Below are 14,007 nucleotides of genomic sequence, written 5' to 3' on the forward strand. Positions count from 1 at the left end.
AGAGTAACAGCATTACCTTTTCGCATTATCAGAAGGCTCGTCACTGGAAACACTCCCTCGAACATATGAAGAACTCTCATTCCTAGTACGACTTCTCCCACTTGGTGATCGTGACCTTCTACTGCTGTGGCTAGCTGAGCTCCTTGTAATTTGCCTTGACCTATCGTCATTCCCATCATTTCCTTTCTCTCCTCTTCTATCAGCGGCATCTTTCTTTCCCTCTCTGGCGTCTTTCCGATATTCTTTGGCATCATCCCATCTATCCGATCCATGTTTAGTATACCTGCCTGAGCCTTTTTCCTCTTTGTAACTACCTTTTTTATCAATACTTCCATGCACGCCATGTTTGTCACTATCACCAAACTTGTCAGATCTAGAAGATTCAGAGTCTTTTCCATTGCCAACCTTCACCTCTTTTTTAAAATCTTCCTCATGGCTGTTCCTTTCTAAGCGCCTGTGAGTGCTCTCCACATTATTATTGTTTTCAGAACGATGGCCGGAAGACGGCTTTCCATTCTTCAAATCTATCTCCGTGTGTCCATGTGCCTTTTCACTTGTTTTATGAATCACACCCATCGGCTGAATAGAAGTTGTGGCTTCTCCATTCTGTGTGTCATGAATGCTTCGCTCTTTTCCGGATTCTGCGTTTGGCCTTCCTCGAGATCCTGCATCACTGGATTTATGATTGTCACCTGAAACACTTTGGACTGAAGCAATACTTTCACTATTGCCAGTGGGTTGTTCACCATCAAATTTTTTCTCGCCTACAGTGTGATTGTTCATCAAAGTCAATAAAGTATTCATAATTTAGAAACTTAATAAATTCTGGGAAACCATGTCCTGTGAGTGTTTGTCAAGAACTTACTTTCTTCAGGATGAGCTGCACCAACTTCAATTTCAGATGATAAATTTGAAATTAAACTCTTACCATCACCTTCACCATCATCATCTTCATCATCTGAATCATAACTAGCAAGACCAAGAAGAGCACCTTTAGGAGAGCTTAACCCAGCACCATCAGAATGATCAGTAGAGCTAACACTGGTTGACTTAGCAGCAACAACAACTTTAGCTGTGGTCTTGACTTTTGATTCTCTCAGATCAGGATCCTTTGAGCTAGAGAAACCAGTGATCTCATTCACTGAAAACAGATGCAATTATCAGTAATGTAAGATATCTATTTACTTTATAATTTAATACAATTCACTCACTTTTATCTGATGAATCATCTTCATTCATAACTTTCGTCGCAATCTCATCAAAAAGATCATCCGTAACCTGGAAATGACAAAGAGAACAGAAGTAAGAAAATGGTATTATTGTTGTATTTCTTAGATTAGAAGTAAATGGCCTATTAAACCTAGTTGAATAACATCCATGCAAATAAATAACCTTTAGAAGAACTTCTGTCAACACACGCTTAATTTCATGGTTGATTGCTGCTGTCCGGGCCTTTTCGATTTCATCCTGCAAATGTTTCAAGTCCAGTATGTCAATTATAAAGAGGGGCATGTTAATATCCAAGTTGAATTTGGAAAGGAAAAAAAAGAAGAATAAAGATCAGCTCATTGTTCAACTATGTTTTCTGTTTATCCCCTGAGAAAAATACTCCCTCCATCCCTAGACACTAAATAGCATCTAGAATTCTAGATACATCCAATTACTATCCAAAGTTAGATTTCCTTTAATTGATGTTGCTCCAAGCACAATACTCCCTCTGTTCTGATTTCGTCCACATTCTAGACCAAATTTTTGTTCCATATCAATAGACATTCTAGCTTTTAGTCAGCAAAAACACAGAAAACGAAGCAATCTTGCTCTCTCTTTTGGAAGGCACTATTTTCAATGTAGCTTGGATTGGTTAAAGTAGTACTAATAATAAATGCAGTACTAGTTGGTCTGATTTTTTGTCTAGGATGTATACTAAATCAGAACAGAGGGAATAGCTTTCAGTAACTAGCACAAGGTCTAATGTTTCCACCGGATCCAAAAGAACCAAACAAGTTACAGACAGAAAAAAAAAATACACTCTGCTTTGGAAAATTAATTATAGGAAATAACAGATTTGCTAATACAGTATGACAAGGAGCCTCGAGTCTCGAAGACTAGTAAAACTATCCAGGTTGATTCACTGACAAAACCAAACTAGGAAAGACTTGCCACATGGCGTGCCATTTCTCTCACCATTATGAGATCCACTTGTTCTTCAGAAATCACTATATAACTAAACTTATAAAACTCAAATAAATATTTACGATGAATTGTTTTGCTTCTCAAAGCCGCTAGGCACCTCCACTCAATCTAACAGCCCAACCATTAATCTAGGTCACTTTGATTTACAGATGTTGAACCAATAATTATTCTGCATTTGAAGTCGTCGCGCTACTAATTTAGCTTTGAACTACTAACATGCACATGGTACTAGGCGTACTGAAATAAATCATTAGGGAGGAATTTTGCATGCAAATGAATCACATTAAAGCAGATTAATAGCATGATAGGTACTGCACTAATGAGTAATAATAAATGGAGAAGAGCACCTCATCATCTTCATCATCTTCGATTGATTTAGCTGAACCAATGCTTCTGCTATCAGTTTCGTTAGCTATTTTTGGTGGTTCTGCAGCATCTTCAGATTCCATTGAATCAGAATTTGTCGAGTGTTGCACTGAAGCACTCACTGGAGTAGATTTTTTTTTTAGAAGTTCTTCTCGGAGCCAGTTAGGTACTGGAGGCTGGTACATAGTCAAACACGAGAGTCAGTTGAGTTTAAAGGATATGATGATTAGGAAGGGAAATGCATTGCCAGACACAACAAAAACCTACTTTCTTTGACCGTTCAGCGAATAAAGGGTTTGCATCTGTGGGGAATGCTTCAGTTAGACTACCAACACCAAATACTGCAGGTGGAACATAGTTTGAACCAGAGAGTGCTCCAAAGAGTGGCCCAGTATGCAAAGAAGGATCCATCTGTAACGGAATAAAACATAAGCACCACTGTATCGATGATTTGAGAGATTATTACAGAGTAATAAACTACAGATATATAAACCTGTGGTGCTTGTGGTGGTACTGGAGCTTGAGGGTAAAATCCAAGTGAAGCAGATGGGCCCCATGATTGAGTTGATATTGCAGCTGTACCATGTTCAGACATTGCTGCTGGAACGGTAGAACTGATATTTATCGTTTGATGCACTGCCATATCAGGAGCTTTTCTGCTATCAAACTCCAAAGGTTGGTCACTGGGATCAGCCATCATCCTGTAAGACTGTACACCATGAGCAGGCACACTAGGAGGCCCTCGAGGAAATCCATCTTGAACTGATGGGGCAGTTAGAGATGGCTGAGCTTGTGGGCTTGGATATTGATGCATAGCATTCCCATTACCTGTTATTACATGGCATAGTCAATCTTTTAATATCAAACCCTGAGCAGAATACATATCAGAATCAACCAAATGTAAAACAACCCCCGTCTAGTAATTAAGGATTTCAGCATGAATGTTTGCAGGAGACAAATATTCCATCTCTTCAACATGTCAATGGATGATGGATCAAATACATTTGTTTACCAATTTGAGCTGCAAGGAATTAAGAGCAACCTAGAAAAGCTACGCATGCTATACCACTGCATTCACCGAAAACTTGATATAATAAGTCATTGGGAAAAGAAACACGAGCATCATGGTGCATGCAACCACCAATTAAGGATTTCAGCATGAATGTTTGCAGGAGACCAATATTCCAATATTCCATCTATTCAACATGTTAATGGATGATGGATCAAATACATTTGTTTACCAATTTGAGCTGCAAGGAATTAAGAGCAACCTAGAAAAGCTAGGTATGCTATACCACTGCATTCACCGAAAACTTGATATAATAAGTCATTGGGAAAAGAAACACGAGCATCATGGTGCATGCAACCACCAATTTGTTTGGCACCTGCCTTATCCTGCTTCATTTAAGACCAGCAAAAACAGATATATCCTACACACTGCCTCGAAATACTACATAAGTGGCTACAAGATCACGAGATAGAAAGTCCAACACACTGCCTCTAAAATCAGTGATGCTTTAGACTTTTCAGTCTTTCTGCAACTGAACTGAATCAGGGATAGACCTAATTATGACTCAGGCCACACAAGCAAATTAAATTGCCAAGCAAGGCATACCTGGAGCAGAAGAATAATTATAAGATACCTCCTGCTCATAGGTGGATGGAAATGGACCAAAATTCTTCAGTGGTGGCGCCATGGGACCTCTATCTGCAATTTCATCTTCAGATCCATTCTGAAACTTACATATCCATCTGTAAAATATATTGAGCAAGAGCAACAAGACATGTTACCTTGCAAATAGTTCGTTTCCCTCTGTTGACCTGTCATTTGAAATGGCAACTGGTCGCTACTTGATTGAGGGATTGGTGGATGACCAGCTGGTTGCTGATACTGATCATTCTGACCATAATGGTGGGGTATTGCATGCTGCTGAATCTGGTGATTCTCTGTAACAACAGATTTAGCAGCAGCCCATTCCTTCGCCTTTGTGGCCCAATCATCCTCATTGGCAAGCCCTTCGAGTTGATTTGTTTTTAGAAATTTAACCGTCATAAGAAACTAGCAAATTTATTACTGCAAGGGACTTTTCTGCCCCAGGGAGCTTCTTTAAGCTGGCATACTATTGTATAGAACTAAAATTCCATTGTAAGTCGATTAACTAACAAAGTACAACTACATCAGAAACCAGTAATCACGACACAGCTTGGGAAGGACTGATTGTGTACTCAAGTAGATCAAAAGCAAAGGCATATGTAGGAAGGCACAATCATTAACAGGAACAGACAAGAAAAAAATAGAGTAGTAAAACCATCCAACCAACCCGAATAATGGTGGCACACAGGATAACTGAATAAATGTAGTTCAAAACATCAAAGGCATGCGCACTTCACAGTTATTTGACAAACATCCCTATTCAATTTTGACGCAAATGTTGCGTCACAATACCCACGCATATCATTAATGATCCACATCACTACCAGCACAAGCTATGGAGCCTAGTTTGAAATACCTTGCCATATTCTCTATCTGAAAATTATATAGATATATAAAATAACATAGTCTTGGATTATATTGACAAACCTGGGTATCCATGGTTTTGAGCCCATGAATGATTCGGCCACGCCTGCAAAATAAGAAATGTCCAGTTGTCAAGTAACAAAACTTCATGTGCAATGGAAGAACCTAACAAATAAGCAAATGAAACAAGAAGTCGCAGGTAAATTGCTGCGAATGCCCAGCTGTACAAAGCGAAGGAGACAAGATGTTTAACTGTTTTGTCTAAGCCATTAATGATTTCCCAAAAAATTACAGAGCCAACCCCATAGGTCACATCTTCGCCAAAACAGTTCCTCACACTGACAATGTGACAAAACAAGCCCCTTATATAACCCACCCTCCGTCCACCATGGTACCAACACCGGACTACACCAAGCGCAAGCCTCGATAAAACGAGTGGGGTCACAAAACCACCACAATAAGTTTATAGTAGTACGATTCCCCTAAACCCTAGGACCGACGATGGGGCGTACGCTCCGAATTCTAACACAGCAATCAGCCGCAGATGTTCCTTCCTAATGGTTCACTGGTCATCAGTCATCTGTTCCAGAAACGTGGGGTGGGTAATGCCAACAACATACCTGTCCCGGCGGCGGAGGTGGGTAGCTCGGCGGCGGGGGCTGGGCCGCAGCGTGGTGAGGAGGCCAGGGGTTCCCGGGCGCGGGAGGCATCGGCGGGGGAGGGGGCTGGTAAGCGTACGACGGCGGCGGCTGAGGGTGTTGCTGGTGCTGGTGCTGGTGGTCGGGGGGCGGGGGGCCCCACTGGTGGTGCTGGGGAGGGTAGGGGTGGTACGGCGGCGCGGGCCCGGGGTGCCAGTGGGACGGAGGAGCGGGCTGCTGCGGCGGCGGCGCTTCGCCGGAGCCGGCGAAGCGGTGCTGGTGGTGGTACGCGTCCATGGAGGCGGTCGGTCGGTCGGTCAGGCGGAGCGGAGAGGAGAGGAGAGGAAGGGGGCCGGCTGAGCCTGAGCTGCGTCTGCGTGCGTGTTGGTCCAAGTCTGGTGGGATTTGTTTTGCCGTGTACAGCCCGGATTGGCGACGGGCTAGTTGGGCCTGGCAGATCAAGTCAGCCCAATTATAAATGAAGAGGGTTCGGGCCCAGCATCGCTATTCCATACATTTATACTTGTCAAAATCTAAAATTGTGCATTTGCAGGTGCCCTATTTCAGTGTAAAATGGAGCAAGGTCCACATGCTCCATTGTCGGAACAGGTTGAAGGAGACGCCCAAGTGGAAGATAGGCTACATGGCCTACAAGGAATGGCACACCTACGGTTCCCATCGATGACGAAGACGATGCCCCGGTTCAGAATGCGATTCCATCTCGTCCCAGGGGCCACAAATACGCTGAGGATGACCTCGTTCGCGAAGCGTCAGCCGTTGCCTTGAGCGAGAGGTTGTAGAAGATGATGGCCGCCTCTCAGAACGCCATGGCCGAGCGGGACGAGAATAAGCGCCTGGAGAAGGGGGCCTCTGCATGCTACCTTCTACCTCCTGCTCACCAAAGAAGCCTATAGGTGCAAAGTTTTGACGCCGAGGCCAAAAGGTTTGACGTGGCAGCCAAGTGTCACACAGAGGACAACCTCATGCTCGCTGACTTGAGCATCATGGATGCCGCCCAATGTGCTTGATTCGAGAAGAAGGGAGCCGAGATCTGCCAACGGGACGCCTAATCGCTGCTTGTTTCTACCGAAAACATGCCAGCTCATAATTTCACCCGCTGTCAAGGTAATTATCCTTATTGCATGGTGATGGATGACGTGATATCATTATTATAGACTGACTGCTATCATTTTTCAGTATTAGGTGCACAGCAGGACTTTCAGTTGCCCAAGCAGATCGTGTTACTGGAAAGCTACAACTGATGGGTGACACACTTACATTAGGACAGGTAATAGCAAAGTACATGTTTTTATGTTGAGTATTCTTACCATTGGGTATTGTATATTTTGTGCATGTGTCCGTAGTCTTGTCTGTACATGCATTTACACATTTAAACTAGTGAGTTATCTTCTTATGGCTGAATTTTCTCTCTTCAGCTAGGTTTCTTGAATGTATTTTTCTTGTATGATGCTTGCATGGTAATTCAGACGCATAGCTTATCTTCTGCACTCACAAGCCTTTGAACTCGGGTAGTACTATTGTGTTTGCTTGGGATTAGATTTCTGGGAGTCTGGTAATGTAAGGTCTTCCTTTGGAAACAGAGGTCTGCCTTTGGAAACAGCGCATGGCCTGCGCCTGAACATTAGAAGCATTAGGAAAAGGAACATTAGAAGGACATTTATAAACAGGTTTATCAGGTCACGGTTTTGGTTCAAGTAGCTCATTCAAAGAAATTTTAATTTTCTTATCTATAGTTTGTTTTCTTGTCATCTCTATTACTCCAGCTATACTGAATTGTGGCCCTTTCTTTACTCTTTTATGCGATACGAGATGTGCTTCAGTGCTTGTTCAGTTATTGGTGATAATCCACAAATTTTGTACTCAAGTTATCTAGTTTAAGGACTAAAAATATTCCAGTCTGGTGTATAGTTTTATTTGCTCGTATTTCCTGTTTTTACAGAAAGTGCAAAATGAATTACTCGCTGGCTATTCAACACAACTGTTAAATATTACAGGAAAATGCATGACATTGATACGGATTTTCTGATCAACTTGTATCTGTTGCAGAAATGAATTGTGGGCATTGGGGTGCACGTTGACTCTTCATCACCATATAAGGATGCCAGTGAGTGGTTGATTTTCCAGAGAATTATAGCAAGGGATCTCTGAATTCCTTAGTACTTCTCAGATGAACCAAGAGATCTAATTGACAAGTTCCTGGTATGCAATTTTACAAATTATTTCCTTCCTATGGTTTTAGCAAGTCGTTGTAGCTGCTCCTCGCTAGTGTCTCCTAATGATGGATGGTTTCGGTTCTGTTGGTGTAGCTTTTGTAGTCCCTCCCTTTGTCTCAGGCTGCTGCTGCTCTTGCTAGTCTGGCTCTAGTCTCATGTCGTGATAGGGGAAGTTCCTAGTCTAGCTCTAGTCTTACGCTGAAAAGGAAATCGTGCATGTTCTGTGTTAAACGCCTGTCTCGTGTTTGCGTTTTTCTGTTTACATGTGCTGTTGTGAAGTTTCTGAAAATTTCTGAAGTTTGTCAGTAGCTGTGTGTTATGAGAATGTGCAAGCTGGCCTAAACCTGGCTCCGGTGACTTGCCATCTGATGCATCTACTGCTTATGTTCATTCACTGGACACTAATAAGGTGTTTTGCCTAGTTCTGTACTTCTTATACTCCTTATTCGACTGTCGTCAGAAGCAAGTACCAGATGATCATCATCCTGATCAGTGGTCGTACGTCAAAAGGAGAGACCATGCTACTGTTACTTCCATCTCACATGAGCCGACCTTCAGCTTCAGATGGCTCTTGCCGGCTTCTTTGGGTGTGACAACCTTCTCACCGCTCAACACAATCTCGGTGCTACTAGCAGTCAGCGGCGAAGCCTTCACCGAGAGATTGAGCGTTCCATCAACCTCAACACCGACAACGCGGCGAGAGAGCCTTATATTCCCACCACCCTCAAGAGGCAATCCATCATCTCCAAAAGTAAGCAGCACTATTTCCATGGCGCCCATGCTACCGGTACTGACCGTAAATGCACCTCCATGGCCAGATGGCCATTTCCCACTACTGACCAGCACAAAGATTGTAGCTTCAACAGAGTTGACAATGTGCCCGGCCGTTAACTCCAGTGTGCTAAGCCTGCTAGACAGAACACGCTTCTCGACGAACGATTCAAACGAGGCGGTCTGTATGTACCCAGTAGCTAGGTAGCTGAAATCTTTATCATCAGAAGAATCATTAGAATTTCCCTTGATTTTCAGCTCAGCCTCAATGTATGAATGGTGCACCGACAAGACAGCAGCACGGCAAGGACCGGTCAGAGTTAAATATGGATCCTGCACACCACACGCCATATATATATGATTAGTAGCTATACTAATACAGTCGATCGATGCCAATGAATTAAGTACAGTACATAAATGATGCAGACTATAGCTCATACCAAGGGACGTGCAAAAAATAGTTAATATGTCGAGCATGCACTCGTCATGAAATTTGCCAAAAATAGAGTTAGGGTGAATATTATACAAATAAATATTTGCACAAACTTATATCTCTGCATCAATATGAATGAAAAAGGCATGTTTATTCAATCTATCTTGATGAAGCCGAAGAAAGTGACGATGTATATTATATCAAGTTCCCGGACATAGCAACAAGGGGTTCTTCCCAATATTAAGGCAAGATATGTGCTGCAAAGGACTGGATAAGTATGAAAAACACTACTCGTATATGATGTTCCTGGACACATAGCAATATGGTGTTCTGCTAGGTTTCAAGGCAACACATTTGACACGTTCTAGTGGAGAAAAAAAGAATCAAATACTCCTGGAATGATCCAAAGTGTGCTTTGCTAGAATAATTTCTTCAATTAACTAGTCTGACGGGGTTCTGCCCAATATTAAGGCAAGATGTGTGCTGCAAAGGACTAGATAAGTATGAAAAATACTATATGATGTCCATGGGCATAGCAATATTGTGTTCTGCTAGGTTTCAAGGCAACACATTTGATAAATTGTAGTGGAGAAAAAAACCCGACTCAAAGAATGGCCCAAAATATTGTGTGCTTTGCTAGAAAAATTTCTTCAATTAACTAGTTTGTCTGCTTGGTCATCCCCTAAATTTGGATTGGAAGTACAGAAGAATAACTTATGCTCCCAAAAGTGAAGTGATGGTGAATATTATATAAAGTTCTCAGACATAGCAACAAGGGGTTCTGCCCAAGATTAAGGCAAGATGTGTGCTGCAAGGGACTGGATAAATATGAAAAATACTATATGAACTTCCTGGGTATAGCAATCTGGTGTCCTGCTAGGGTCAAGGCAACACATTTGACACGTTGCAGTGGAGAGGGAAAAAAAGGCTCAAGTACTCGTGGAAATGTCCAAAACATGGTGTGCTTTTGCTAGAATAATTTTGTCAATGAACTAGTCTATCTGCTTGGTCATCCTCCTAAATTTTCATTAAACCAATATTGTACTGGTGTTATTTGTATTACATTAACAGAGACAGGAAAACCAATACTAGTATCCATAGAAGTAGATATAGATATGAGCGAACCTGCTGGGTGACGGTTTGAAAGTTATCTCTTGGGCGATCAAAGATAATATTACGGTGATGGTCAACCGTGTCCCGGACCGCAAGCTTGCCATATACATGCAGCGGCCACTCAACGCCCTCCTTTACTCCCACGACTCTGACAGAGAAAACCTGCAGAGTCTCACGCGGGCCAGCAGAGGCATCCACATAGTCGGTGAAGCGCATGGGGGGGATAGAAGCTGCAACAACATTGTAAGAGTAGTCATGTAAGAGATTTTTAAGGTTAAACATTCGTGGTAGCGTGAGCAAATTAACAGAGTAACTAAGAAGAGCGAAGGGATTTACTTATGGTCTCGTAGGTTCCATAGTAGCGAGCATCGAAGGATTCATTCCAGCGATCCCGACAGAGCCGAGCTTGGTAAGCGTGCCAGTCGGTGCGGGATTCTGATTCAGGTTCAGACTCCCTCTCCTTTGCCCATTTTGCCAAGTAGGCTGCTGCCTTGTCCTCAGTTGGCGGTTTCTCCACATTGCTGCTCTTCTTCGCCTTGTCCAATGCGATTTTCCTGAGAGCCATTCTGCTTTTGCGATGATTGTGTTTCTTGTTTTGCTTGTGCTGCTGATTTCGTTGTTGCTCTGGCTGATTTTCTTCTGCGCATTTCAGCTGCTTGCCCCACAACTTCTCCTCTTTGGAATCGCCGCCTTGTACCGCAGGTCTTTTCTCCGCCGCATCCATCTGCCGCCCCTCATCAGCTCCCACGGCCATATGCGCCTGCAGCTCCCCGCTGAGAAGATCAACCAAGTGATCCATCTCTTCTCTTCTCTTCTCGCGAGCGATTGTTTGTTTCCGTACCAGGAGAAGAGGGAGGGAGGGAAACCTAGATCGATTTGTTTGGTTCGGGTAGTAGACAGAGCACAGAGGGGATGCCCGCACTATATGGCGAGAGAGAACACGGCTACTCCGGGTCGGGTCCAGGTACTCCACCTATTTGGCGTCGGTCCGGCGGCCGTGCCTAAGTGGGAACACTATTGGGCCAGCCCAATTAACATGCTATGCTTTCGTTCGCTCAAGCACTCAGCTACAGATCTATTTCTTATCTCAAAAAAAAGAGATAGTTCTAGTTCTCCCCTAAAAAAAAGCTACTTCTAGTTCTCAAAAAAATAAAGGTAGAGCTAGTTCTCTCCCCTGAAAAAAAGCTAGAGCTAGTTCTCAAAAAGAAAACAAAAAGCTAGAGCTAGCTGGAAAAAATTACTGACAGTTGACTTCACGACGCACTAGAGCCAGGACTCCTTGCGTGCTCTGCCGGAGCCACTTTGACTCGGTGCGAGAAAAGGTTGCACTAGACGAGAGACAACCATTTACTTAGGAGCTATTGGTAGCTCGCATCACCTCGAAACAGGTCTTGGAGAGCATAAGAGCATCTCCAGCCATGTCCCCCAAAGGGATTTGGGGGACGCCGGTAAAAACACATTTCAGTCGCGTGTTCTAAATGCCTCTTCGGTTTGGACGTGCCCCAAATATTGTCCGGAGTTCCTAGCTCATCTCCTATGTATAGAGGCTCTATCAGGGACGCCGGACACGATTTTTACACTTGCTTTTTGTTTGGAGGTTGCGTTTGAGGGACATGGCTAGGAAAGTGACCTCCTCCAAAAGCAAATTTGGTCCGGACATCCCCAAACGATCAATCCGGCACTTTTGCCGGACGTCGTTTGGGGGATGCGACTAGAGATGCTGTAATTCCGTTCGTTTGGTTGCCAAGAACATCCATGTGTAGCGGCCAACACACATTAAAGCAGCCTAGAGCCAGGCTTAGTGCGAACGTCCGAATCGGCGGTTTCCCATAGCCATGCTCAAGAGAGCAAAAAAGCCGCACTGCCGACCACGACGACTCCAGAGTGGGCCACGTTGAGTGCCGGAGCCATCCACGACTACAAGGCGGGCTACCTCCGAAGCGTGGCATCGGCGATTGTAGCAGGAGAGGTCCCGTCTACCAATCGACCCTCGCATTCACGACGATGAGCTCCCGCGCGCATACGTGAGCGTCGACGGCCGCCATGGCCCAAGCGGGAGCTCAATAGGTGAATCTTCTGACGGGTAGATTTGATCCCCTTCTGGTCATCGATAAACGTTATTGGGTTGAGATCAATGCCGGGGCACCAGGCGGCAATTGGGAGGCGGCACATCTGGCGAGGTTTTGCCAAGTGCTAAGGCACGCCTCCCGCTTCGCCTCTTAGAGCATCTCTAGCAGATCCCCCAAACCGCAAACCCCAAACAGCCGTATCCAGGCCACCCCAAACGCGTTGGGGGCCAAAAAAACGGTCACGTAGACTAGACGCGCCAAGCGCCAAACGCAGCCCGCATAACATTATATTCGGAATATGATATTATGCGGGCCGCGTTTGGCGCGTCTGGTCTGCACGGCCGTTTTCAGGCCGCAACCAAAACCGAAAACAAACGGTTTTACAAAATAGCACAATCTGAAATATTACACAAATTGATATAACAAATACAACAATAATCTGAATTATTACACAAATCTTTACTATCATTCATTACAAACAATACAAATTAGAGCAAATGTTTTGAAACAATATGAATCAAATGGTACAACAACAAATTGAACAAATAACAAATGGTTGGAAAAACAAATAAATCCTAGTTGTCGTGCCTTTGCCGATGGTGGCCGAGGGATCGGTTCCGCGGGATGCACAGCCGCCCCATGGTTGACCCCTTCCGTTTCTTTGGCCGCACGTTCGTGACCGCCGCGAGTATCACCGCCGTCTACTCCAACTCATCGCCGAGAAGCTCCTCCAAGTCGGAGTCGTCGGAGGAGGACGAATCCTCCAACAAAAACAGCGCGCACGGGTCCATATGCAAGGCACAACAACCGCGGCGAATCATTAGAGCTACGGCGGCAGTTACACGGCTACGCGGAGCTTGGGGAGAAGACATACCGGCCGGCGGCGGGGCGTGCGCGGCGGCGTAGATTCCAGCAGATTTGTCGCGGATTGCCGGCTCGCCGGCGAGCGGAGCGGACGCGGCGGTCCGACGCGCGTGCTCCTGTCGGTTGGAATCGGAGGGGACGGGCGGGGTAGGCTGGGACCTGCTGCGGCATGCTGTGGCGGCAGTTGGCGCGAGGAAGAGGAAAGAGGGGTGTTTGAAAGTTCCTTCGCGCCAAGGGGGAAATGGATAGGGGTCGCGCTCGCAGAGCCTCTCCAACCCGAGATGTTGGGGTTTCCGTGACGCGAATCTCGGCGGCCCGTTTTTTTTTTTGAAATGGGCGTCCGATGCTGGATCTGAACGGTCCCTTTTTCGCCTCCGAACCTGAAATCGGTGGTTAAATGCGGATGGGGGTCGGATGGGGGATCTTCTAGAGATGCTCCTACCCGGTGTCGTCCTATGGTGCACGGTTGGAATCCATGGCGGACCTGCTGCTATCGGCGGCACCTCCAGCGTGAGCTCCTTCGGCGACATTGATAACGCTGGGTGTAGGAAGCAATTTTTCCTACAAGGGTGACTCGAGGGTTTATGTCGAACTCTCGGGAAATGGGTAAAGAACTATCCTCCTCCTCTTCTTCTAACAATCCTGCAAAGTAAATTAAAGCCTTGTGTCCCCAACTTCATCGTGTGATTGTCAAGCACAAGATTTCGTGTAAGTAAATGTAACACAAGTGGTAAAAATAAAGTAAACTAGACAAAATAAAGTAACTAAGTAAAAACAGTAAAACAGTTGATTGTTTTTTGGTGTTTTG

At 44.7% G+C, this 14,007-nt stretch overlaps 2 protein-coding genes across 2 annotated transcripts; both read right to left on the bottom strand.

Annotated features, from left to right (window-relative positions):
* Positions 1-16: 16 nt before the first annotated feature.
* On the bottom strand, positions 17-6,012 carry LOC124671194 (histone-lysine N-methyltransferase SETD1A-like; the record flags this gene model as incomplete). The annotated part of the gene is given in 11 exon segments (XM_047207603.1): positions 17-764; positions 929-1,141; positions 1,212-1,278; positions 1,393-1,467; positions 2,541-2,735; positions 2,827-2,970; positions 3,053-3,387; positions 4,175-4,267; positions 4,351-4,575; positions 5,141-5,183; positions 5,698-6,012. Coding segments are annotated over 11 exon segments (2,453 nt in total), but the record flags the coding sequence as incomplete, so codon positions are not given.
* A 2,415-nt stretch (positions 6,013-8,427) lies between these two features.
* LOC124671195 lies at positions 8,428-11,065 on the bottom strand. The gene is made up of 3 exons (XM_047207604.1): positions 10,603-11,065; positions 10,279-10,496; positions 8,428-9,053 (listed from the first exon to the last, which is right to left on the bottom strand). The coding sequence occupies exons 1-3, from the start codon at positions 11,063-11,065 to the stop codon at positions 8,439-8,441; spliced, it is 1,296 nt and encodes a 431-aa protein (XP_047063560.1). The 3' UTR covers positions 8,428-8,438.
* Positions 11,066-14,007: the final 2,942 nt, after the last annotated feature.

The sequence above is a fragment of the Lolium rigidum genome, chromosome 7 (assembly GCF_022539505.1).
Source record: "Lolium rigidum isolate FL_2022 chromosome 7, APGP_CSIRO_Lrig_0.1, whole genome shotgun sequence".
Classification (NCBI taxonomy): domain Eukaryota; kingdom Viridiplantae; phylum Streptophyta; class Magnoliopsida; order Poales; family Poaceae; genus Lolium; species Lolium rigidum.